The following is a 22,905-nucleotide window of genomic DNA, read 5'->3' on the forward strand; positions in this document are numbered from 1 at the left end:
AAGGCTGCAAACACCAATAATTAGTCTGATAGCGGATAATTACCGCAGGAAAATATTTAAAGGGCCGTTCCATTATCATCCCTAATCTAAAATTATCCACTTCAAGCCTCAGGGCTTTTGTCAAGATTTCTTTTTTCTCTCTTAAGATTTTTTTTTTTTAAATACTTGTGTTCCCAAGGGATCCCCCTCACACCAAAACAGGGCAGTTGTGCCCGCCCCTCAGGTCCAGGCCCCGCCCACCCACCAACCCGGCCTGCCCTGCCCTGCCCGCTCTAGGAGGTAGCCTGTCTCCATGGTAACACTCTCCCCCTCTGGTTTCCATAGTGATCACCCCAGCCGGGCTCTCCACAACCCCCTCCTTGTTTCCTGGGCAACGGGAGGGGGCATGCAGCCATGTGAACCAACCACCACCCAGGGAAGGCAGGCCCTGCCCTGGCCCCCCACTCCCCATCTGCACCCCATACCAGGAGAAGGAGCAGGGCCGGCCACCAACAGACACAGCCACGTCGCTGCCTGCATTCAGGTGGCTGCCCTCGATGCCAATCCAGGTGCCACCCGAAAGGGGTCCTCGCGCAGGGCTCACCCGGTAGAAGGTTGGCGTCTATGGGAGGAAGGGGCTTGCTTGAGCGGCAGGGAAGGCCTGCCCTTCAGGCCAAAGGCCTACTTGCACCTCCAGCCGGGCCCCAGGCCCTGTGTGCACACGGGCTCTCATACGCAGCCCACAGGCAGGGCCCAAAGTGTGCAGGAGGGACCTGGAGTTGGGCCTGGAGACAAGGAGGGGAGGGGAGACCAGAACAGAGGTGTTGCAGGATGAGGGGACCCACAGAGGACCAGCAGCTCAATCCAGTCCCTGCACAGCTCCCCCTTAGCCACCGGGGAGGAGGGGGGCTTACCACGAAAGTGAAGCGCTTAGGTGACAAGGCCCGGTAGTGGGGGGAACAGTCTCGCACGCACACCTCCACCAGGGCATCGTGAGCCCGCACTGTGCTGGCGTCCCCAATCTCACAGACGATCCTGCGGGGTGCCAAGGGGCCTCAGCGGGCTGCGGGGTCCAGCCCGGGGGGTCGGGGCGCCCCTGCCCGCCCGCACGGCCCGGGCTGCACTCACTGCTCGGCACTGATGTACTCGCTCTCCACAGGGCTGCACAGCACCTTGCCCACACGCACGCCCAGCCGCACGTCCTCGAAGCGCAGGCCCAGGTTCTCGCCTGTGATGGTGAGCCGCGTGCCCCCCTGCCGTGGGCCCGTCTCAGGGAACAGCTGCGGAGAGGCCGGGGCTGGGACACCCGTGCAGTCCGCAGCGGGCTGAGCCGGGCAGGGAGTGGGAGGCGGCCAGGGGCAGGGGGGCTGGGGGGGCTGCCTACCTTAAGGATCTTGGGGTCGGTGCAGCGGCTGGTGCCATGGCGGGCATGCATCCAGGCGGCGGGCGAGTCGGCGGGGCAGTGGGGGCGCAGGGAGCAGCGGCGCTCGGCCACGCACCAGCCGCACTCAAAGCGTGGGTCGGCCTTGAGGCAGAGGCCGCAGCTCTCTCGCAGGGCAGGGCACTTGTACAGGTGGGCTGTGGGGAGCGGCGCAGTCAGCTCAGCCCACCCTCGGCTCCCCCTACCCCCACAAACCCCAGGCACCCTGCCCAGCTCACCCTGGATGTTCTGAGGGTTGTCGATGACAAAGTTGCCGTTCCATACCACCGACAGGTTCACGGGCAGGTCGCTGACATCATTGCCCTCGTAGGAATACTGTGGGCAGTGGGCGGGCGGATGGTCACATGCACAGCCTAGACTCGGGGGTTGCAGGCCACTGCCCAGGGCAGTGGGTCAGGGCCCGCCTGCCCCTCCTGGCTACCTCTGGGACTGGCCCCTGGGAGCAGGCTCGGCAGGACAGAGTCCAGGGGCTCTGCCTGTCCAAAATGGCATTTCCAATCTGGAGCCGGAAATCCCACAGAGCCACCCACCTGCCAGCCAGCCGAGATGGCTAAGCTGTCACACCCAGTTCTGCCTTGGTCTACCACCCCCCAAACACACATACACACCACACACACACACACACACACACCACACACCGCACATACCACACACACAGGGCTTCCTTTCTGATGGCCAGAATCCCTGCTCTCCAGCCAAGCCTGTCCCCAGCAGTCCCATGAGGCACACCCTCCAGGGTGACCCCCCACCTCCCCCTGCAGTCTGCCCCACCAGGGAACCAAAACTTCCCAACCGGCCCCCTCGGCTATTTCTCAGGGATTCTCTAGGAACCTGTTTCTTTGTCTGCTGAATGGATTCAGTAATCCCAACACCAGGACTGCCCTGAGGTGTAAGACGCGTGCCCCTAAGCCCTGGGCTCAGGCTGCAGGAAGCAGCATCAGGGAAAGCTCTGCCCTCCCACCCCCCAGGCTGGGCTGGGCTCGGGGACCATACCCCTCCCCCGGGGAGCCCAGGCCCAGCACTCCCAGCTGTGTCCCACTTTCGGCAGCTGAGGACCTCCACTCCATCCCAGAGCAATTCATCACTATTTTATCTGCAGGAATTTAATTGGATCCTATCAAATTCCCTGGTACTCCCTTTTCCCTTTCAACAGTCACAGGAAAGACAAATGTGGGCCGGTGGGCGGGGGAAGTGCAGCATGGAGGGGACAGAGGCTCGGGGATGGCAGAGAAACAGGGAATACAGGCACGGACAGAGAGCCGGAGAGCAAGGAGAGAGTGCAAGTGGCCGGGCCGTGGGAGCCAGAGAGAGGCAGCTGGAGGGCGTGACAGATGACGAGACAGGATGGGAAGGGCAGGACAGGCGGGAAGATGTAGGGGCCTCTCCAGCCAGGTGCAGACCACAGGGGCCTGGCCAAGTGGCTGACTTGCCCCCAGGAGGCTGCTGGGACCCCCAACCCACCCCAATGGACACACAAGGTGCTGGCCAAGGAGCCACCACCACTGGCAGGAGGCCACACCTCTGACGAGGGGCCTCTTCCCTGGGATTCTCTCCTGAGGACTCTTCTGGAACAGTGGGGACGCCAATGCCTGTCAGCTGCCACAGAGCCCACCGGGGAGAGCTCGAGGCCGGTCTTAGGACCACCAGCTCGACACCACTCCCCGCACCCGCCAGCAAAGGATGTGGGTCTGCAAGATCGCCGTCACTGAACTCACTGGACTTGACTAAAGGCTTTGGAACTGTTACCCTATCAGATTCCACACTCCAAACATGACTGCTCCCCGGCCCTCGGGCAACACCCCCGGCTACGGTGCACCACCCCAACCGCTGTGAACAGCTTCTGGGTCTGGCCGCCAGATGCAGAAAAGGAGCTGAGCGCCTGGGCCCTGTGGCCCTGACTTTGGCCCTCCCGGAAGCACGGGCAAGGCTGGCCCCTGGGCGTCCCGCACACCAGCCTGGCCTCCTCGCCATATCCCACCCCATCTGTCTAAGTCACCCTTTCCCCCGTCTACAATGTGCTCCTGCCAGACGTCTGGGTGGCTCTCGGCGTGTCACCCCTGCGGCCCTGTCACCCACACACCCCGGCCCGGCCAAGGGTGCCTTCTGAGCCGTCCCGGGCACACCTGCCTGTGCGCTGCCTCTGTGCTAAGAGCCACGAGGGTGACCACACACGGGATGCCCAGCAACCCCCCCCCACCTCACCGAGGAGTTCTGGCACTGCAGGCTGGAGCTGTTGAAGCGCAGGGCAGTGACACGCGCAGGGCTCCCTGGGATGTGGAAGAGGCACTCGTACCCGCGCTGGCCCGACTGTGGCTGCGGCAAGTTGCGGGCGGCCAGGGTGATGGGCTTCACCACACCCACCGGCACGTAGATCTGGGTGGAGGGCAGGATCTGCGGACAGTCCTGGGGGTGACAAGGCTTCGGCTGAAGGGCTGGGCGCCACGAGCACGGTGCACCCTCCTCGCGGCCCCGACCCCTGTCTGTGCACAGAGCCTTCGAGCATCATTGTGCTCGTTTCACACACTGGCCAACTGAGGACCTCAGAGAGAGCGAGCTGGGCTGGAGGTGGGAGGCCTGGATTCTGCACCTGCAGGGCTGTGGCCTCTCCCCTGTGCACCCAAGTGCCCGCCCGGCACTCTAGGACCCCGCTGTTCGGCCACTGAGGGGGCCCCATCTGGCCCACAGCTGAAAAGGCCCTTGAGGCAGAAGCAGCCAAGAGGGGTGCTGGGGCTGGCAGCTCTCAGCTGGGGGCCCAGGGAGCATGTAAAAATAGCCAGAGCTGGGCAGGAAAACAGCCCGGGCCCCCAGGGCCAGCCTCTCGGCAACAATGACTGATGCAACGGCCCAGCTCCCTTGCAGCACAGCCCTGCAGCAGTGGCGGGAGAAGGCCCCGCGGGACTATGCTAAGCTGGGCTTTAAATAGAGCTGCTGAAAACAGGCCGTAATCCCTAAACCCTGCGACAGCTCCCCAGGCGGGCCTGGGCCCGGGCTGGCTCTACCGAGGTTGTGGGGGCCTGAGGAGGGAGCCCAGGCTGTGGCAGGGCACAGCCAGGCAGGCTGACCGCTAGCTGCTGGGTCTGCAGGGATGCTCCCACCGGGGAGAGGCGGGTGATGAGGAGACATGTACGTAGGGCTGCCTTCCACACGTTCAGGGGCTCACACCTACACCAGCGCTTCCCTGGCCTTTGAAGAGGTGCCCCGGCCAGCCCCCAAGCCCGGGGATCCTCATGCTGCCTCCCCAGCCCCTGGCTGCCCCTCCTGGACCCCCAGCAGCCCTGGCTCTTTCTGGCCACCAGGACTTGGCTCCTCTCACCTCCCAGCCTCATACCTCCCTCTACAGATACCATCTCTGCTGCCCAGGAGGCCCCCGTCTCTCTCTTGGGGTGGGGCCTCTGTACCCGCATCAGGCTGGAGTCTGGCTGAGGCTATGCCTTGGCACCAAGCTCCTCAGGGGCCACCCGACAAGATCCAAACCAAAACCAGAGATGGAAAGAAGGGAACCTGAGGGTGAGGAGTTCAAGGCCTTCTGAGCAATGGGACTGGTCAAGTTTGGGCCTGTGTCACACTCCTTAGTAAAGTCCCCATTAAAACCTGGGACTACAACTGAAAAAAGCAGATCCGTGGGATGGGCCCCTTCCCCAAGTGACCTCCCTGGACCCCAGGACCACCTGCAGCCCAGCCCTGAACGTGCAAACCCCGCAGGAGGGTCCTCACATGCTGCCCCACTGAGGCCCACAACAGCCCTCCCTGAGGTCCCCAGACCCTGGGGTCACTAAGCAGCTTCCTGCTGCCCCATGGCCCCTGCCCACCCTCATGACACCTTTGGCAGGTCCTCCTGTGATCCACACTCCCGGGGAAGCCCACTGTCCGTCCCCACACCCTGGCTCTCACACCACCTGCTCACACAGACACCACCCCCCACCCAAACACCCAAGGTCCCTGCCTACCCCTGGTCTGCCCCCGACTGCTCCTTGTCCCCTGATGTGCGATGTTACATCAGGGAGTGGACAAAGGTCCAGAGGGAACAGTGGAGGCTGGCCGGGGAGGCTCTGTGAGGAACAGCCCGAGGCAGGCTGCATGTCCTCGGCTTCCCCCACACCCCATAGCCAGCAGGACCCACACCCTCCTGCCCTGTCCAACCAACAGGCCTGCTGTCCACTGCAAAAGCGAGGGCCCTGGCTTCCAGGCCAGGCTCTGGACCCTCAGGCTGTACCTGGGGAACCCTGCATCCCTACTCCCTGCCTGGCAGGTGCCCCAGTCGGCCTGTCCTGGTTCTAAGAGCCTCGGGTTCTAGGAAAGGTAGCCTGGCTGTTCATAAATAAAGTCAGCGCCTTGCCCAAGCTCTAAAATAATTACTACCTAATTGCTATCAATTACTACGCAGTACCCTCAAATGACTCCAAGAACCCACCAGCCGCCCTGCCAGTCAGTCGGAGGGTTCCCTCATCTGCACGATGCTGGGCACCGGGACTCCCATGCCGGCCCAGCCAGACACCCCAGGCTCCAGGCTCCCAGCACACGGGGTGGACAGCCCCCCCCCCGGCGTCGTCCCTCACGCGTCCCTCTGGTCTACAGCCCCCAACGAGAGGCCCCGGTCTGAGGCCTTCCCTCAGGGCTACAGAGCAGATCCCGTGACCACCAGCAAACACCCCTGGCTGGCCTCAGCTCCACACGGCCTCGGAGGACGTCCCTCCCAGCACAGGCCATTAGGTCAGCATCCCAGCCACCCGTGGGAGCTCTCGGTGCTGCTGCAGCTCGGCAGCCCGAGCGCTCGGGATGGCCGTACCTCAGACACGTTGACGCGGCCCTCTAGGAAGGCGCAGTCGGCGGCGTCGTGGGTGCACACGTGCCGGTACTTGCACCAGTGGCAGGGGAAGGAGCCGTTGACACAGGACAGGCAGCTGCAGGGAGAGGGCAAGGCAGTCAAACGGGGGCCGCCTGTGCCTGCACCCCGGGGCCACCCGGGGCCGTGCTAGCTCCCTGCCAGTTCTTGCGCCGTGGAGGACAGTGCCACGGCAGGGCCTTTGCGCTGGCTGCTGCTCCGCCCGCTCAGAGGGGCCTGCCCGGTGCTTCCCTCCCTCCTCACTGCCTTTCTTCTAGACCGTGAGCACTTGACGGCCCACGCCAGTGTCCGCTGATCGAACCCTCCCAATAACAAACGTCTAAAACCTATGGTGTCCACTGGCCACGCCAAGCCACACGTGACAATTAGTGCTGGGCAATGTGTCGGCGCGGATGTGGAACTGCATTTCAAGTTCTGATCTCAGTGAACTTAGGCTTCCACTTGGGAGGCCAGCCATCGCTGCAGGGCCCCGCAGAGCGGCTGCACACAGCCGCCTCCCGACCAGAATTCAAGCTCAGTGGCTTGGCCGTTCACTCCCCCATGTCCCCAGGGCCTGGACAGGGCCCTTGCTGCGCTCTGGCCTGTGCAACCTCCTGTGGCTGGCACCTTGTCGCCTCTCTCCAGTGCCCGCGGCCCCCACCTCCCCTGCAGAAAACCACCTCTGACTTCGCGAAGACCTCCCAGCCTGCTGGCCACCCTGCTTCTCCAGAGACCTTCCGTCCCCTCCAGCTCTGAAGAGCTGCCCCCTGCTCCAAAAACCCCAGCCCGCCCTGGGCAGAGCGGTGAAGCCGGTTAATACTGACACCCGGGCCCTCCGTGGGCACCACAAAGAGCCAGGACGGAGGCAGTCTGCAGGTCAACCAACGAAGGCACAGCTGAAAACCAGCTGCCTTCAGCTCCGCAGCTGGACCATACCGCCTGTGTGGGCCTCCCCCCCACCGCCCCCCACACCCCTCGCTGGCCTTCCAGCCAGGGTCCCCTCCAGGTCAGGCTTGGGGCCAGGCCCAGGGCCCCAGCTTAGGGCGGGACACACAGCAGGTCCCCGGCTTCCCCCGTTCTTCCTCTGAGGCCCCAAGACAAGCACACCAGGGCAGCAGCAGGGACAGCTCCGGCCCCCAGCTCTCTGTGCCCCCAGCGCCCCGCTCCACCACCAGAGAGGACCTGGACCACTCTCTGTCCCTGGGTGGCAGGTACCTGTCCTGAGCGGCCCGCCCTGGCCCACCGCTTGGCCATCTCCCGCTCGGGTGACAAAGCAGCTTCCCTCAGAGCTCCCTGCCTCACTCTGGGGCCCGCAGACCACTGCCCACACCTCGGCAGCTTGTGGGAGGCTGGGGAGACTCTCCTCGTTTGAATCGTGCCCCTCACTCCCTTAGCCTGCCCTCTCTGACAGCCCCAGCCCAGGCTTCTCTCTGCCTGGCCCGTCTGCTGGGGAGCGGTTCTTACACAGGCCTCCCCTCCCACCCTGAGCACGAGGCCACACAGCGCCACACCCTGTCCTGCTGTGAGTGTCGGGGCAGGAGGGCCAGGACACTCACGACTGGTGGACACTGCAGTTGTAGAAGACAAAGTCCACGGACGCGAACTTCTTGCCCGTCTCCTTGGACTTCAGGTAAAGCTTGACCACCCGCTGGTCTCCTGAAAAAGCAGCACGGGCCCAAGTCACCAGGGCCAACCGGGGCCACGGAACCCAGGCCTGCCAGCCAAGAGCAGGGACGGGCCTCGCCAAGGACCTTCCCTGCCACCACGTGCACAGCCCCTCGCCGTACCCGTGCCCCTCAGACCCCACGGGCCTCTAAGCACTCTGGGGAGGCACCTGCGGTCCCTGCCCCCAGGGCAGGCATCTGCTCCTTCCCCTGCCACCCCACAGGAAACGTGTGACGCCCCTTCCCTGACCAACAGGATGGCTCCAGGGGCTGCCCCGGCCCCAGCCCATGGCGGGACTCACCCTGGCCTCGCGTGATGGGTGCCACCTCCCGCGCGGAGGGTGAGCGGCAGTGGATCCGACCGTCCTCCAGGATGCTCTCAGACTCGGTGAAGTCCTCGAAGGAGCAGTTGACGCCGGCCGAGAGGTCGGGCACATTCCAGGCCTGCAGCACAAGCTGGGGTCCCCGAGGCAGGAGGTGAGCAGGCACCCCCCCGCGCCGGGCCGATCACCCGCCCCCGCCCCCGGGCAGCCATGCTCACCGGGACCTGAGACATGGTGACCGACACATTGCGAGGCTGCACCGTCAGCTGCACACACTGCAGCAGGTCCGAGGCGAAGCGCTGGGGCTCGTCAGCCCGCTCGCAGGCGTCCTGCCGGGAGCAGCTGCGGGCGGAGGGCGCTGCGGCTGGGCGTGGGGGAGGCGGCCAGAGGGACGCCCCGAGCCCACCAGCCCCTGCTCAGTGGGGTCGTCACCCGCACTTGGGGGAGCCCAGCAGCTTTACCCTGTACCCCGTCTTTACTGGGGTGAAGGTGGGCAGGCCATCACTTAGCCAGTCCCGGGCAACTGCCAAACGCAGAGCACCTCATCCAGGGGAGACCCGGAGGTGCTCCAAGGGGAGCCGTGACTGCCCAACGTGCACAGGGCGGCCACGTGGGGCTCTCTCAGGTCCAAGACTGCCAGGGCCCTCCGACCCACCCTGCACCCCACCCAGACTCACATGCTGTGCAGGACGCACCAGCCGCAGTGGGGGTCCCGTGACCCCAGGCACAGCTCACATGACGCATACTGCACACAGCTCTCCACAGGCACCCGAGTCACCTGGCAGGATGGGCACCTTAGCATCAGGCCCCCACAAGGCCCATTCCAGAGACCCCGGCCAGCCTCACCTCCCCACTGCCACCGTGTGTCCCCTGAACCCAGTCCTGTTCCCATACATGAAGGGAGCCCCCATCTCGGGCCTTTCTCCAGCATGGTCCTGTGACCCTGACTTGGCCACGTCAGGCCAAACAGGCCAGGTCTCTCCCCTGGGAAGCAGTGGCCAGGAAGCAGTAAGCTGGTGCAGGGGAGCTACCCAGAGAAGTGACAGCTCTAGCCAGAGTCACTCTCCCATCTGTCTGGACTCTGAGTTCCCCACGGGAGCATGGGCTCATCAGCCCCAATCCTAAGCACAGAGGCAGGCTGGGCCCTGCTTACCCTGACCTCGCCTGCTTGGCCCTGAGATCCTCTGAGAGGTGGAATAACCTGACGGCTGGGAGAGGGGCAGAGGAGAAACAACAGCTGGCCTAGAAGGGAGGCCTGGCCTCCCCAAGCCCATCCTGGCCTGCCCCACCTGCCCTGCGTTCTTGGCTATCATGGGGTCACCAGCTTGAGAAGGGAAGAGGCTGGCTCCAAGCAGGTAGGCCAGGAACACAAATGGATGGCCTTGACAAGGGGGGCCAGGCCAGGCACCGACCCCATGGAGACAGCTGCCTGAAGCCGCCATTGGGCAGATGGGGCCAGGGCCGTGCAGGGCCTCAGCCCAGGAACTCAGGGCCCCAGATGTATACTCTCAGCCCTCGAATGACATCAACACTCTGATAAAATTTACTCAAATATCTATTCCTGAGAACATGCAACTGTTCAGGGAGGGGGTGGGAATTCCAAGTCTGACCAGGGAAAATCTGGAACCAGTATGGACAGAGTGGACCAATGACAGCCATGCCCAGCTTCCTGAGGGTAGCATCCCACCCCCCAAACCCACCCCACGTGTCCAGCAGTGGGTCACCCACCTGCTTCTCCGTCATAGCATAGAGATACTGGCGGTCGGGGCTGAGGACCAGGTCACGCAGGATGGGGCTGCTCTCTTGGGCCACCACACTCTCATAGGCCAGGGCCGGCCGGCCGCCGGGGTTTGCCAGGTCCACCAGGATCTGTGGCAGCGAGGGGCCTAAGTCGGGCTGTGCCAATGCCTTTCTGCCCCAGCCCCACACCTACTTAAGGGCAGGGGTCTGGAGCCCCTCCCCTGGCTGACGCTCCCCAGCCCAGCAAGAACAAGGCCGAGGCCTCCACCCACCGCAAGGAGGTTGCGTAGGACAAACTGTGGCCCACTAGGTGGGTCCTGACTTAGCCCCTTCACCAGTCAACAGAGGCCATGGGGACGACCACAAGAACCACCACCCATCACCAGCTGTACAGCCAAGCCCAGCACAGAGGCGGCGGGAGCCCCTGGCAGGTGCCCCACCTTCCCTGGGGCCAGGCTGGGTGCCCCAGAGGAAGGGATATTTATGCAGAGGTTGGGAAGGCATGACGAGGCAGCAGGGGCCTTCGGGGAAAGGGAGCCGTCCAGCATGGCTGAGAAGTGAAACCGGGAGACTCCGGGGCAGGGAAGCAGCATGGGAGTGAAGGGCCAAGCCAAGGTCCCGGAGTGGGGTACACCCCCGCAAGAAGGCAGGAGGGCAGGCGTCTCATCGGCATGGAAATATATTCCAGATCCCAAACAAACCGGGCGCTAATTAGCCAGCTCTTCTCTGCAGCTTGCAATGCTGCAAGTATTTTTAGTTGCTTTTACCAAACAAATGTATTTAATTAACAGAGAGACCCAGGGGGCTTTCCAGAGATGGGACTCATGGGGCGGCGTCTGCCCAGCTCAGCCAGTCCTGGGCAAGCTCCCGGGGCACAAGGTAGTGGGGCCCTGCTCAGTCAGGCCCACCCTCACTGGCTGTAACCGAGGGGCCGGTCCCACCTCTCCCCCTCCACGTGGGGCCAGGGCTCAGGCCGGGCTCGGCCCAGCACCCCCCCTTTGCGCCCCCACACTGACAGGACGGGGCAGGTCTCACTGGCTGGGGTGGGCCACGAGGCAGCGAGGGCGGCCAGCCAGGGTGGGGCGCTGTGTCTCTGGGCCAGAGGCTGCCGGCCGCAGGAGAGGGGGAGGGCCGCATTCCTGAGAGCCCGAGGCCACCCCCCACATCCGCTCAGCTGCCTCCCGGCCGGGCAGCCACGCTTAAGTCAAACCAGACCCGGAAGAGCGGAGCCCTGAGCCGGGCAGGGGGAGGCAGCCACGGGCTGGGCCTGGAGCTGCCCAAGTGGCTTGGGCCCACGGCCTACAGAAGAAGGGGTGCCAGGTGAGGGGCCACAGCAGCCCAGGCTCAGCGCCCCCGCAGGTGGGTGTGCACAGGACCCCAACCTGTACCCAGCCAGCTCCACAGAAATCCTGCCCTGCTGGGCTGAGCAGCCAGAGGGCAGTTGTTGCTCGCAGGGGGCCCTCAGTCAGCTCCTCAAGCTGGCAGGCCAGGCCAATATCAGCCACGGGAGAGGTCAGGGAGGCCAGGGGTACAGCCTCTGGACCCACGCTGCCTGGGCCCAAGCCCCAGCTCAGACAACCCCAGCTGTGCAACCGAGGTGCGGCGCTGACCTGCTCTCTGCCTCCGTTTCCCTAGCTGTGAAATGGGGATGACAGAAACTACTCCCCACACCAGAGCTACTCTGAAAATTAAATAAGGACCTAGCCAGTGAGCCAAGAAGAGGGGACACAGGGTGGCTGAGCCCCAAGGCAATCCCCAAACCCCAGCAGCCACCCACCCAGGCCTGGCAAGGCTAGCCTGGACTATGGCCAGGAAGCAGGGGACAAGAAGGTCAGGAGGGCAGGGCAGGGCCAGGGTGCAGGCCAGGACACCAGCGGTACCCAATCTCCAGACCCAGTCTCAACTCAACTGATTCAAATCAGGACTCTGGATTTCTCCCAGAGCTCTGCCCTACGCCCGTGCCCGCCTGCGGGTGCCTCTAGCAGTCGCCTAGAAGCCCAGGCCCAACCCCAGCCCTCACAGGACCAGACCCCCTCCCCCAGTGCCCCAACATAGCCCCTCACAACCAGATACCTGGGACTTTTGCCCCCGAGGCCTTGACAGCCAGGCCTGACCAGACCTCAGCCCCTTGCACGCACGGAGCGCTCAGGAAGTGGCTGCTCAACAGGGATACTTGAGGGGCCCCAGACTCTCCCACCCTGACCCCACCAGGGGTCATGTGGTACTCAATCTGACCACCCCCCTCAGCCAGGCCTGCCTTCCCCCTCCCTGCTGAGGGCTGAGGGCATGGACTGGGCCGTGGATACCACATCAAGGGCCACCCACAACCCCGGAGGGCCCAAGGGAGATATTCTAGGGAAGGGCACATCCAGGGGGCATACTAGCTCTGAGGCACAGAAGGGGGCAGGCAGAGAGCAGACCCTCTCCCCAGAGTCCTGGGGAAAGCAGGAGGGGAGGCAGGCCAGACGCAGACTCTGAAATGCCCCGCCCCCGGGCCGGCAGTGTGCCGACTCCAACAGGTGGCCCCCAACAGCTGTGGTGGGGAGCAGGCACGTCCAGCTGTCTGTCCACCATGCATCCATCTGTCCACCCACCTGCCTGGCCCTGGGCAGCCCTGGCCCTTACACACGCATAGGCAGGCCCCAAGGAGACAGGGCATTTCTGGAGGGCACAGAGTGGGTGGGGGTGTCAGGGAGGCAGGGCCAGCAGGCCAGTGGGTGGAGGTGATGTGGGTGACAGGCCCCAGGCTGTGCACTGAGCAGCCACAGTCCAGGCTCAGCAGGGCTCCTGCGTGCCCACATGTGACTGTCAGATGGGGTGGAAGGTGTCCAACCCGCGGATGGCTAGTACTCAGGATACGCCTACTAGCTCCCAGCTGGTTTTCGGGCTGCAGGGCCTGTGTCGCACAGACAGGTAAACTGAGACTTGCGAGGACCTGCCAGAGGAACCCAGGGCCCTGGGCCGCCACCTGCACCTGCGGATGCAGAGTCTGCTCCCAAAGTGGGAGGGACGCGGCACGCCGCCAGGATGGCATTCCAGGGAGAAGGGGCGTGCAGGGCGGGCACAGGGCCAGGCGGCTGGCAGGATGGCGGGACACATGCCGCCAGCAGCACACGCGCCGACGCCACTCGCCGGAGCACAGCTGTCCGGTCGAGGGCCACCCACCTGGGGATGGCCTACCCTGGGGCAGCTGGGCTTACAGAGCACGCAGGAGACTTCCGGCATTCCCTGGTATCTGCCCTCCCACCTCCAGCTGTCACCTCTGTGCTCTGCAAACCTTGTCCCAAAGACCACTAGAACTTTCCACAGCTAGCCACGACCACCTCCCCTCCCACATCCCACCACAGAAAAACCTCGGGACTCAAACCCAGATCTGTCCCTCTGCTGTGGTGCCCTTCCCAACACCTGCTGAGAAAGGACCCCTCCCCCCCCGCCCAGATGGCTGCAGTGGAGGTGTCCAGTCTCCCAGGACATATCTGCTGGGCTGCACCAGGCCCAGGCACCCACCCACCCCTGGCTCTGACCCAGAGGGAAACAGCCACCCCCACCCAGCCTCTGCCCCAGCCCTCCGGCTCCACCCACTTCTCCAACCCGGGGGGTTTTCCCTGCCCCTCTGCACATGAGGGAGTCCCCTGCATTCTGAGCTGTCAGCGCCCCCAGCAAACTCTTGGTGCCAGGGCCCAAACACTGTGGTCCACACACCTACCACCACCATGAGGCACCACCTGCCCCTTCCCACAGATAGGCCAGGGAGCAGGTTCATCCCTTCACCCCAGGCCAGCAGGTCCCCGGGGCCCAGGACACACCGGGGGGGGGGGGTCCTGCAAAGAGAGGCCTGTGCAGGGCCAAGGGGAGGCACCCAGCCGGCTGCCCCCGCACCCATCACCGCGTGGCTCTCGCCAACTGCTGCGGCCCGGCCAGGTCAGCTGTCTGTCCAGCCCAGAGCCAACAAAGAGCCCATTCTCTGGGCTGAGGGCGGGCAGGGGCACCGGGAGGATGTCTGGGCCATGCAGGCTGCTTGCCAAGGCCGGCACGCGCCCTAGCCGCCCAGAGGCAGGGGGCTGCCCAGCTTGGCCCTGGCCAGGGTGGGGAGAGAGTTCCCTCCACTGCGCACCCCAAGATAACAGCCCTCATATCCCTATCTGTGGAATGGGGGTTCACTGACAGCAGGAGGACAGGACCTGAAGTGGTGCAAGAGGCTGAAGCCAGCTACGGGGCTGGGACCCCGGGGCGGGGGGGGGTCTCCCTCCTCCAGTACGTACAGATGCCAAGCCTGTTCCCAGCCCCCTAGGCAGCAAAGCTATACTGGGAGGAGCTGCGTGAGGGGCAGGAGCCTCTTTCACTCTCTCCTTGAAGGAGCCCATCCTCTCCTCTCCTTCCTGGTCAGGGGCCTGTGGCTGAGGCCCTGGTGAACCCAGCTCCTGGGTCCCTCCTCACCCCCTCACAAGCTGCCACAGGATTTCCCCCTCCTCTGGCTGGGGGCAGGTTCCAGGCCCCTTCCTGGGACCGTTCTCAGAAAGGCCAGGAGGAATTTGATACTGGAAAAGCAATTAACAATTTCCTCTTGGCAGTACTTGGGTAATTAAAACATAATTTGCAGGAGGCCCAATGGTTGTAATTGGGCCAAACACACCTGGCGAGATTGGGGGGAGGGACCCAGGAATCTTGTCTTTTCCAAGCCTAGCCCTCAACACAGAGAAAAGCAGACACCAACCAACATAAACAATGGTCCTCCTTGACCTTCGGTCTCCCCCTCTGCCAATAGAAATCCATGTCACAGGGCTGTGTGAGAGTTCAGAAGCTCAGAGTTCCAATAGTAGGGGAGGGAAGACTGTTTGGAAGCTGCTTGGAAACTGGGCACCCAAGGCTAGATGTTGCCGTGGCGAGCTGGGCATGGAGGGGGGATCTGCCTCACTGCCATGAAGGCCACACAAAGCTGGGCACAAGGCAACACAGATCGCACAGCCTTCCCTCACACGTCTCTGACCGGGACTGTCCTCAGCGGGGACGTGGCCAGAGAGCCCGCTACAGCCTGAGACTTAACAAGCCCCGGGCCAGACCCTGTGGCAGGCAGCAGTGACCATCCAGCTGATGCCCTTGTCTCAAACCCAAGAAGCATCCACTGCCCACCTTCCCATCCATGACCCATGTCAGCCATGCGACTCCCACCCGCTCGGTCCCCCAACATGAGCAGGTAGATGTAAGCCCCTTTGACTTTCCTGAAGCCACCACAGTCCTCTGGCTCCCTGCCCCTAGCCAGGCCAGACCTCTGAAGCTTCTCCCAGAATCCTGCAGGCCAGGTCCCTGCCCCCACGATGCTGAACACCACAGGGTCACCAGTGAACAGTCCACCACAGGCGTGTGCACCGCAGGATAAGGGGTGGTCAGGGCAGTACAGGCAGCTTCTGCTGTTCTAGTCTCTGTACCTATCTTGCTGTGATGCCAGGAGCTCTCACACCCTGACCCCCGAGAGGGCGGGTCCTGGAGGTCGAGGTCCTGTCTGCCCATGGGGAGGGGAACTATGCATTGCGGACAATAATCTTGGGCCCTCAGGAGGCCACCCCCAAACCTAGGCATACACGGGACTGGGCACAGGGCGGCCCACTGCCAGCCCGCACCTGACAGCGTCATTCTTGTTCAAGTTGCCTAGGTGCCCCTGCTCGGGCTAAGGCCTGATGAGCCAGACCCCGCAGGGAGGCGGGACCCTCCATGCCTGCCTCCGGGCCACCGCTGGCTGCCATCGGATGCGAAGAAGCAATGCTCATGTGGCATGGCTCTGGGGGCAAGGGCTGGGATATTAACAGACAGACCCGTGGGGGAATAAGACGTCCCTGTGCCCTTCTGGCACCACCTACCACGGCCAGCCATGCCCAGGAGAACCAGAAAAAGTGTAACAAGTCCTCTGTAGGACACCCGGACATCCCCGAGACACCACGCGATACCACCCACAGTCCAGGGACCACGTCCTTGGCAGGCAGGGGTAGTGCACCCATGGGGCCCCTCAGGTACGGCAACTAAGATACACAGGAAGCCGGCAGCACGGACCCCTCCGCTCTCCACCAACAACTCTCTCGGGGTCGGACCCCACCAGCGCCCAGTAGCCTGCCATAAACACGGCCGGATGCGGATCAACCACTCTGCCAGGTGCGACCACACTCGATCCTGGAGATGGCAACACGGGCAGCCCTCGAGATTCAGGACAGAGAGGTCAGAGGGGCCCAGCCGCCCCCCTCCCAGGGACAAAGCGAGCAGAAACGCAGCCCTGCGCGCACCGGAAGTGTGCACAGCATGTGCATGGCAGCCCCGCCCACCACAGACCCGCGGGAAGCACGGCCGTGCCTGCCCACAGCGGAAGGACGCCGCGCATGCACGTCTGCAACACACACCGTCGTCATGACCAGCTGCCCACCGCGGCAGGGCCGAGCCTCACAAATAGCAATGAGAAAGAAAGACACAGACGACATGCTGCATGCCCCACGAAAGGCCCCCACCCGGCAAAACAGCCCTTGAGATGGACGTCACCCACTGAAGTGATCCTTAGGGGCGGGGGGCCTCCCAGGGGCCAGGGGGCCTGCTGCACGCTATGTGACAGGCCCCGGGCTGCACAGCCACAGCTGTGTAGTGTCCTGTGGGCACGGCCTATTTCAGAATGGACGTCGGTCATACACCAGCTGCGTGCAGGATGCTGGGGACCCCACTGCCCCCACCCCTGCTGTGCTCAGGGCCCACGGCTCAGCATGACGAGAACGTCTGCAGGCGCACAGCCACCCATGGTGCAGGCTGCCCCTTGGAGGCTCTGCGGGTCTCTAGAGAGATCACTAGGAGTCAAGGGCATCCCCCCCTCCCCCTGACACATACACAAGATGCAAATCCACGGGGCCATGGGCAGTAAAATGGGAGGTGGTGACACTCCTTGGCTCAGGGGTTGGGGGGCTAGGGGCCTGGTCCTGCCCAGCATCTCTCTCAAGGCCCCTATCCTGCCCCAGCCCCACAGGGGCTCCCCAGCCCACCTCCTGCACAGACCTGGGCTCGCGGAGCAGGGACCGCTGCTGGATGCATGGAGTAGACTTTCGCCCAGGACAACGAGGCCCTGGTGCAGGGACCCTGAGAAGAGGCCACCAGCCGCTCTCAACAGGTCTTGGAAACACTACCGGTCTCTGAATTTCGACATCCTATGAGGAATGGGAGTGCTGGGGGGAATGGGAAAATCGTCCAAAGGGAAGCTTCTAGAGCCGTGAGGGCCAAAGGAGAATAAGAACTCTCCCTGTCCCTGGCAGCCCAGGCCCAGAGCAGCACCCAGCATGTGCTCAGCCACCACCAGCACAGCTGGGATGCCAGAGGGTCAGGTAAGAGCAGGTAGCTCCAAGGGCCCAGACACAGCCAAGGCCTGAGTACACAGGGACAATGGCCCGGCCAGGCCCCAGCGCCAGGGCACAGATGTCGCGGCCACAGCCCTGTTTCTCCTCCATACAAGGATCACCATGCAGGAAGGAATGTCAACCTCCCTTGGGCCTCCCAACAGCCCCCAGGAGGCACAGTCCACCCAATGTGGAGGGATGAAAACCAAGGCCCCCCCCCCAGGAAGGAGCTTCACCACGGCAGGCCTCCCTGCTAGCCACACTCCCAAACAGCCCAGCCCAGCCCCAGAGCCCAGCTAGGCAGCTGTCCCTTGGGTCCTACCCCAAGGCCCAGCATCCTGCAAGCCAGTGATGCCACAGCCCAGATCCCCATGGTCATAAACTGGTAGCCCACAGCAACCTTGGGTTGGCCCATAATGCTTTCTAAAAATGTATCATTAGCTGCCAATGCTTAACAGTAAGAGATCTCACACAAAATATGGATTTCCAGATTCTCTTGAAAAACCGGATGCTGAGGCAGACGGGGCCCGCTTTCCCCCTGGCACAGCCACCAGAGAGACAGGGCTGTGTTGCTCAGCCTAGCCCTGAGCCCTGTAGCAGGCACAGTACCAGGGCCAAGCTGGCCTGGGGTGTCCTTCACCAGGCCCAGAGGGCAGGGACTGTCCCCACCTCCGCTTTGCAGAAAGGGAGAGTCCAAGAAGGCCTCCAGGCTGGGGTGGGGCAGGGAGGGCACCCACTGGCAGGAGTCCAGGACAGGTCCTCTCCACACCCACTGTGAATATCTGAGGTGACTCAAAAGAGCTCAAACCAGGGACCACCCGTGGGAACTCCTGCTAGGGTCCAGGGGTCCCTGGTGGCTACTTGGGGTGGGGGGAGGGTGGTATATGCAGGACTGGGGCTCTGGGGGGGGGTCAGCCCAGGAGGATGGGCTGCCTCTGTTGGCAGAGAGGGCGGCAGGTGGCGGGCAGGGCCTCTAGGGAAGGCCAGGGGAGTCGGGGAGCACCCCCAGCCAGCCCTAAACAGCTGAAGTTGGCAGGTAATTTTTAAATTAATCGGCTACAACTTTACACAACAACGTTCTCGTTCTCGGTGGGGCCTGGCAGAGGGCCAGCCGGGTCCCTAGAGCTCACCAGTTACTTCTTAAAGCTCAAGAAAAACCAGGCCTGGGGAAGATGGGGGCCCGTCAGCACAGCAGGCCTGCCCCTGGGTCAGCAGTGGGCAGGGGTCCCCAGGGCCCAGAACCCAGCACGTGACCAGGATAGAGAATGAGAGGCAGCAAAGGAACACAGTGCTGGACTGGGCTGGGCCAGAGCTGCTCCCACCCTCAGCCTGGGTCAAGATGACACATGGGGAGGGTGAGGACGAGGCAGGAGAGGACATTCTGCTGTAGGCTGGGCCCCATGCACAGCAGGGAGCAGGCGTCCTGCACAGTGGGTCAAGGCTAGAGGCCTAGTGTGGGGGCTGGGGGAGGTTATGGAGGTGGGGCGAGCAGAGTGGGACTGAAACCCCTGCCCCCAGCCCTTACGCTGCTTCAGGCCTCCAACTGCAGACCCCAGGGTGTGACGTGGGGTTCAAGGGCGCCACGGGTCCTTAGGAAATGGGCAGGCAGAGAGAACAGGAAAGCTGTGCTACCCATGGGAGCTGGATGGATCCAGGCCTGGTCAGAGCTGATGTGCTGGGCAGTGGGAAGAAAGACCCCCGAAAGCTAGCAGCTCAGGGCAGGTGTGGGCAGTGAGGAGCTCCTGAACTCCGGGCTTCCTCGGAGAAAGGACACTGAAATAGGAGTCCTGTTTCTTTCCCTCCAGGGACCCACAGGACAAGGAGGGAGCCTGCAGTTATAAGCGAGGACCCTGGAGCCAGTAAGCCTGGGCACATGCTGCTGCCATTATGTGCCTCAGTTTCCCCATCTGTCAAATGGACAACAGAGTTGTTGTGAGGACTCGGAGAAGCACGACGACAACAGAGAGCTAACTGCACTCCTGAATGGGACCAAGTGCACGTCAGGCTCTGGGCCCTCCTGGCGCATCCTCTCATCCTTCTTTGTACTATGCTTGGGGAAACAGGCTCAGAGAGGCTAGACAGCCAGCTCCAGGACCACAGAGCTGGTGACGGGGAGAGCTGAGACCACACCTGATCTCAGCCACTTGCACGGGATTAGGGTGCGAACAACTGGCCACAGAACATGAACAGCCACGTGACAGCTTCCTGAAACCGCGCCCCCGCCTTGAGCAGGTGGGTGCAGGTGACCGGTCCAGGGGACGAGGCCCGCCTCTATGGAAAAGCCTCAAAACTAATATAAATCTAATTCCCCAGTGAGGGGGCACTCCCACCACCAGGCCAGCAGCTCCTGAGCATGGCTCACCCCCACATGCCCCAGAAAGGCACAACCCATTCACTTGCAGTGCCCAGCCCAGACGGGTCCAGGGGTGGAAGGAGCCAGTGCCTAGGATGCGGTTCTGGGAGGTAGGTGCAGGGGCCGGTGGGGGAGGGACAAGCAGAGGTTTCCCTACAGATGGGCCTAAGCCCAGCTCCCACTCCACACAACGGGCCTCTGTTTCCCCTCTGTGGGACTAGGGCAGAGACGGAGGAGAGCAGGACGAGCTAGACTTACAGAGCTCCTACCCGGACCGTGGCCCTGGGGCAGGGGAGTGAGGCTGGAGCCAGGGAGGCAGCGGGGGAGGCAGGGCTGGACTAACCCGTTCTCCCAACCTCACAGGGTGGCCTGTGGGCACAGACAGCGCCTTAGCAGCTGCCTGCCAGCCCACCAGCCTTCAAATGGGCCACTCCCAGCCCCAGGAGCCCAGCCTCCTGCTGGGCAACAGGCCCTGGGGTGCCCTGCGGAGTGTCTCCAAGCAGCCTTCACCCTGCAGCCCTGCCCCAGGGGAGGCTCTGGCCCCTGGCAGGCCCACCCCATTTGACATAAGCCTCTCCCCAGGGGGTTCTGTGGTTCTTCTCCCCGGCTCTCCCAGCCCCAAGTACCCTCCCCTGGGGTGGAGAGCCCACCCCTGGGAAGGGAAAGAGCCTACGCCCGGGCTGCCAACAGTACCCCTCACACTAGGGTAAGGAAAGGTGGGCCACACCAGAGGACCAGCTCAGGGCACGGGGGCTTGCCCACCCCCACTGGCCAGCAGAGTGCCTGAGTTGGACAGAACCCCACAGCACCCCAGGGTGCCCCATCCTGGGATGACCTTCAGTTAGCATGCGGACCACCCCAGCCTACAGCCCACACATCCGGGTTCACTTCACAGATGGGAAAGCTGAGGCGGTCACAGAACCAGGGAACAGTGCGACATGATTGCCAGGGCACCCACCACTGCAAAGACAGGGAGACCCCCATCCCGCACAACCCAGCACAGAAGCTGAGAGCAGGCAAGGCCCTTGCTGGCCCCAGGCCCAGCCCCCACCCACGGGTACACGCTGGGCGGGGAGCTGTGTCAGCACCCAGCCTGGGGACAGCTGTTATTTCATCTACCAGGCCCCGCCCCTGGCCTGGCTCTGGGGCTCCCAGGCACCCCCGCCCCATGGTCACCCCAGGAACTTCCTTCCCAACAGGCCAGCCCTACCCTGGTCTGGTCCCACCCACCCACCAAGATGGGACTGAGCCACAGGCAGCTGCCCTCAGGGGCCCCTCCGGGAAGTCCTCCCGTGGCTGCTCCCTGGCAGCCCTGTGCGGCTCAATGCTTGCTAGCTGAGGGACGGAAAGCAGCCACCACGCGGGCCCTGCCCCCACAGTACCCCACCTCTCACCCTGAGGAGCCCTCACGTCTCTGGAGCCACAGTGCTCCCCTTGCACCCGCCAGTGGCAGGTGGGGGTGGGGGTGCTCCCCTTGCCCTGCCCTTGGCCTTGCTGTCTCTGTGCAGGGCGGGTGCCTCTCGCCAGGGCAGAGTGCTGCCTCAGCAGACACTGGATCCCCTGGAGGGGATGGGGGCCGCACAGGCGTGCCCTGCCCCCACCCCCGCGCAGCCTTCCCAGGAGGTCACTGTGCGCCCTCAGAGATCAGCGGCAGCATCTCCAGGGCCCCTGGGGATGGTAGGGTGACCAGACCCCTTACGTCCCTGACCCAGCCCCGGAGCCGCGGACACCCTGCCAGGGCCTTTACACCTGCCAAACACTGAGGCAGCCCCAGAGAAGGGGCACGGACAGGGAGGCCCAGGGGAGTGGGGGCCTGCTGAGGCCCCTCGCGGTGGCCAGGCCTGGCACTGGACCCGGGCCTCCCAGTCTCCGGGCAATGCTGTCCGCCCGGGGCTCCGCCTGCCCCATCCGCCCCATCCGCCCAGCCCCGGGGCCTGACCTTGCGGATGCGGCCGCTGCGCGTGCCGGCGAACACCACGGTGCGGCCCCGGTAGTCGTAGGCAGCCACAGCCGTCAGGCCATCATCCTTGTCCACGAACAGGGGCGTGCCCTCAATCGTGACCGTGCCCCCCAGAGGCTGGTTGAAGTCCTGCCCACAGAAATCGTCGTCGATCTGCAGTGGCTGTGGGAAGGGAGAGGGTGAGCCTCTGGGCCCCTGCGCCCAGCCCCGGGAGCCTTCTGCCTGCGGAAGGGAGGCCTTGCAGCCAGGTCAGCCAGTGGCCCTGGCTAACTGGGGGGTGGGCATGGAGGGGGCAGGGGTTCACAGAGGGTCCTCAGAGGGGCTGGGCTCCAGCGTGGCCCCGACAAACGTCGGGGATCGAGGATTCCTGGACCCATTCGACAGAGAAGCCAACGCTTGCAAGGGCCCTGAGGCCCAGTGCACATGCCCAGAGCGGGGGGAGGCATCTCCCACATAGCCACTGGGCAAGGGCCCCCCACCCAACCTGTGGGTGGGAGGGGGAGAGCCAGAAAGGAAGCAGCCTAGGGGAGACTAAGGAAGGAGAGCAGCCACCTTGCGGACCAGGCCCACAGCATGGACGATGGCTGCACAGGGAGGGGGCCAACCACCGGAGGGCTGTGGGTACAGGGAGGGCTCATTCGAAACAGGAAACAGGGGTCACACCTAAAAGGCAAAGGCAGGGGCCGGCTATGAAGTGGTAACTGAAGGGACGAGACGCAATCAATACGTAAGGTTCCAGAGAAGGGAGAAAGGGCCTGGATGGAGGAGGGCAGGTTCCGGGGGGAAAAGGGGCCAGCTAGCTCCCGTGAAGCAGGCTCAGGGCGTGAGGTTTACAGGGAAGAGATCACTAATGTAGACGGAGCAAAGAACGCCGAGATGCAGCAGGGCTGAGGGTCCCCGAGTGGCCCCAGTAACTGGGACCCAGCCAGGGGGAGGGAATGACCGCAGCCATGCACACGGAGCATGCAGAGCATCCAGTGTGACCTCGGAGGGGCTGTCCTTCCAGGCCTCAGTTTCTCCAGCTGTACAGCAGAGATCATATGCCTTCCCTGAGAGGCCAGGGGAGGGTGGACAACGCATCAGCCTGGCACACCCGGGCCTCACAGTAGAGGACGGCCCCATCCTGATGGGTGCCCCACCCCACCCAGTGGTAGACATGACAGAGAAGGAGTGAAGGGACCCTTGCCCTGCCCCCCTGCCCTGAAGACAAACCAGTGTCACTCCCAGGATAGAGCTGGGACAACTGAGGCCAGACGGGCCAAGCT

General features: G+C 63.8%; 1 protein-coding gene across 2 annotated transcripts in view; it reads right to left on the reverse strand.

Annotated features, from left to right (window-relative positions):
- The window catches only part of PLXNA1 (plexin A1), a 50,101-nt gene that overhangs the window by 19,666 nt on the left and 7,530 nt on the right, over positions 1-22,905 (reverse strand). The window contains exons 3-15 of one of the 2 annotated variants that reach the window (XM_081823139.1): positions 21,620-21,802; positions 9,958-10,098; positions 8,907-9,007; positions 8,448-8,571; positions 8,209-8,362; positions 7,799-7,898; positions 6,207-6,321; positions 3,623-3,823; positions 1,639-1,735; positions 1,364-1,557; positions 1,108-1,259; positions 894-1,014; positions 465-601 (exon numbers count right to left, since the gene is read on the reverse strand). In XM_081823139.1, coding sequence (XP_081679265.1) covers positions 465-601; positions 894-1,014; positions 1,108-1,259; positions 1,364-1,557; positions 1,639-1,735; positions 3,623-3,823; positions 6,207-6,321; positions 7,799-7,898; positions 8,209-8,362; positions 8,448-8,571; positions 8,907-9,007; positions 9,958-10,098; positions 21,620-21,802 — 1,820 coding nt within the window. The remainder of the gene's footprint in view (positions 1-464; positions 602-893; positions 1,015-1,107; positions 1,260-1,363; positions 1,558-1,638; positions 1,736-3,622; positions 3,824-6,206; positions 6,322-7,798; positions 7,899-8,208; positions 8,363-8,447; positions 8,572-8,906; positions 9,008-9,957; positions 10,099-21,619; positions 21,803-22,905) is intronic. The other variant, XM_081823140.1, reaches the window with a different exon arrangement.

This window comes from Leptonychotes weddellii, chromosome 1 (genome assembly GCF_054177405.1).
Source record: "Leptonychotes weddellii isolate Sample4059 chromosome 1, ASM5417740v2, whole genome shotgun sequence".
NCBI lineage: Eukaryota > Metazoa > Chordata > Mammalia > Carnivora > Phocidae > Leptonychotes > Leptonychotes weddellii.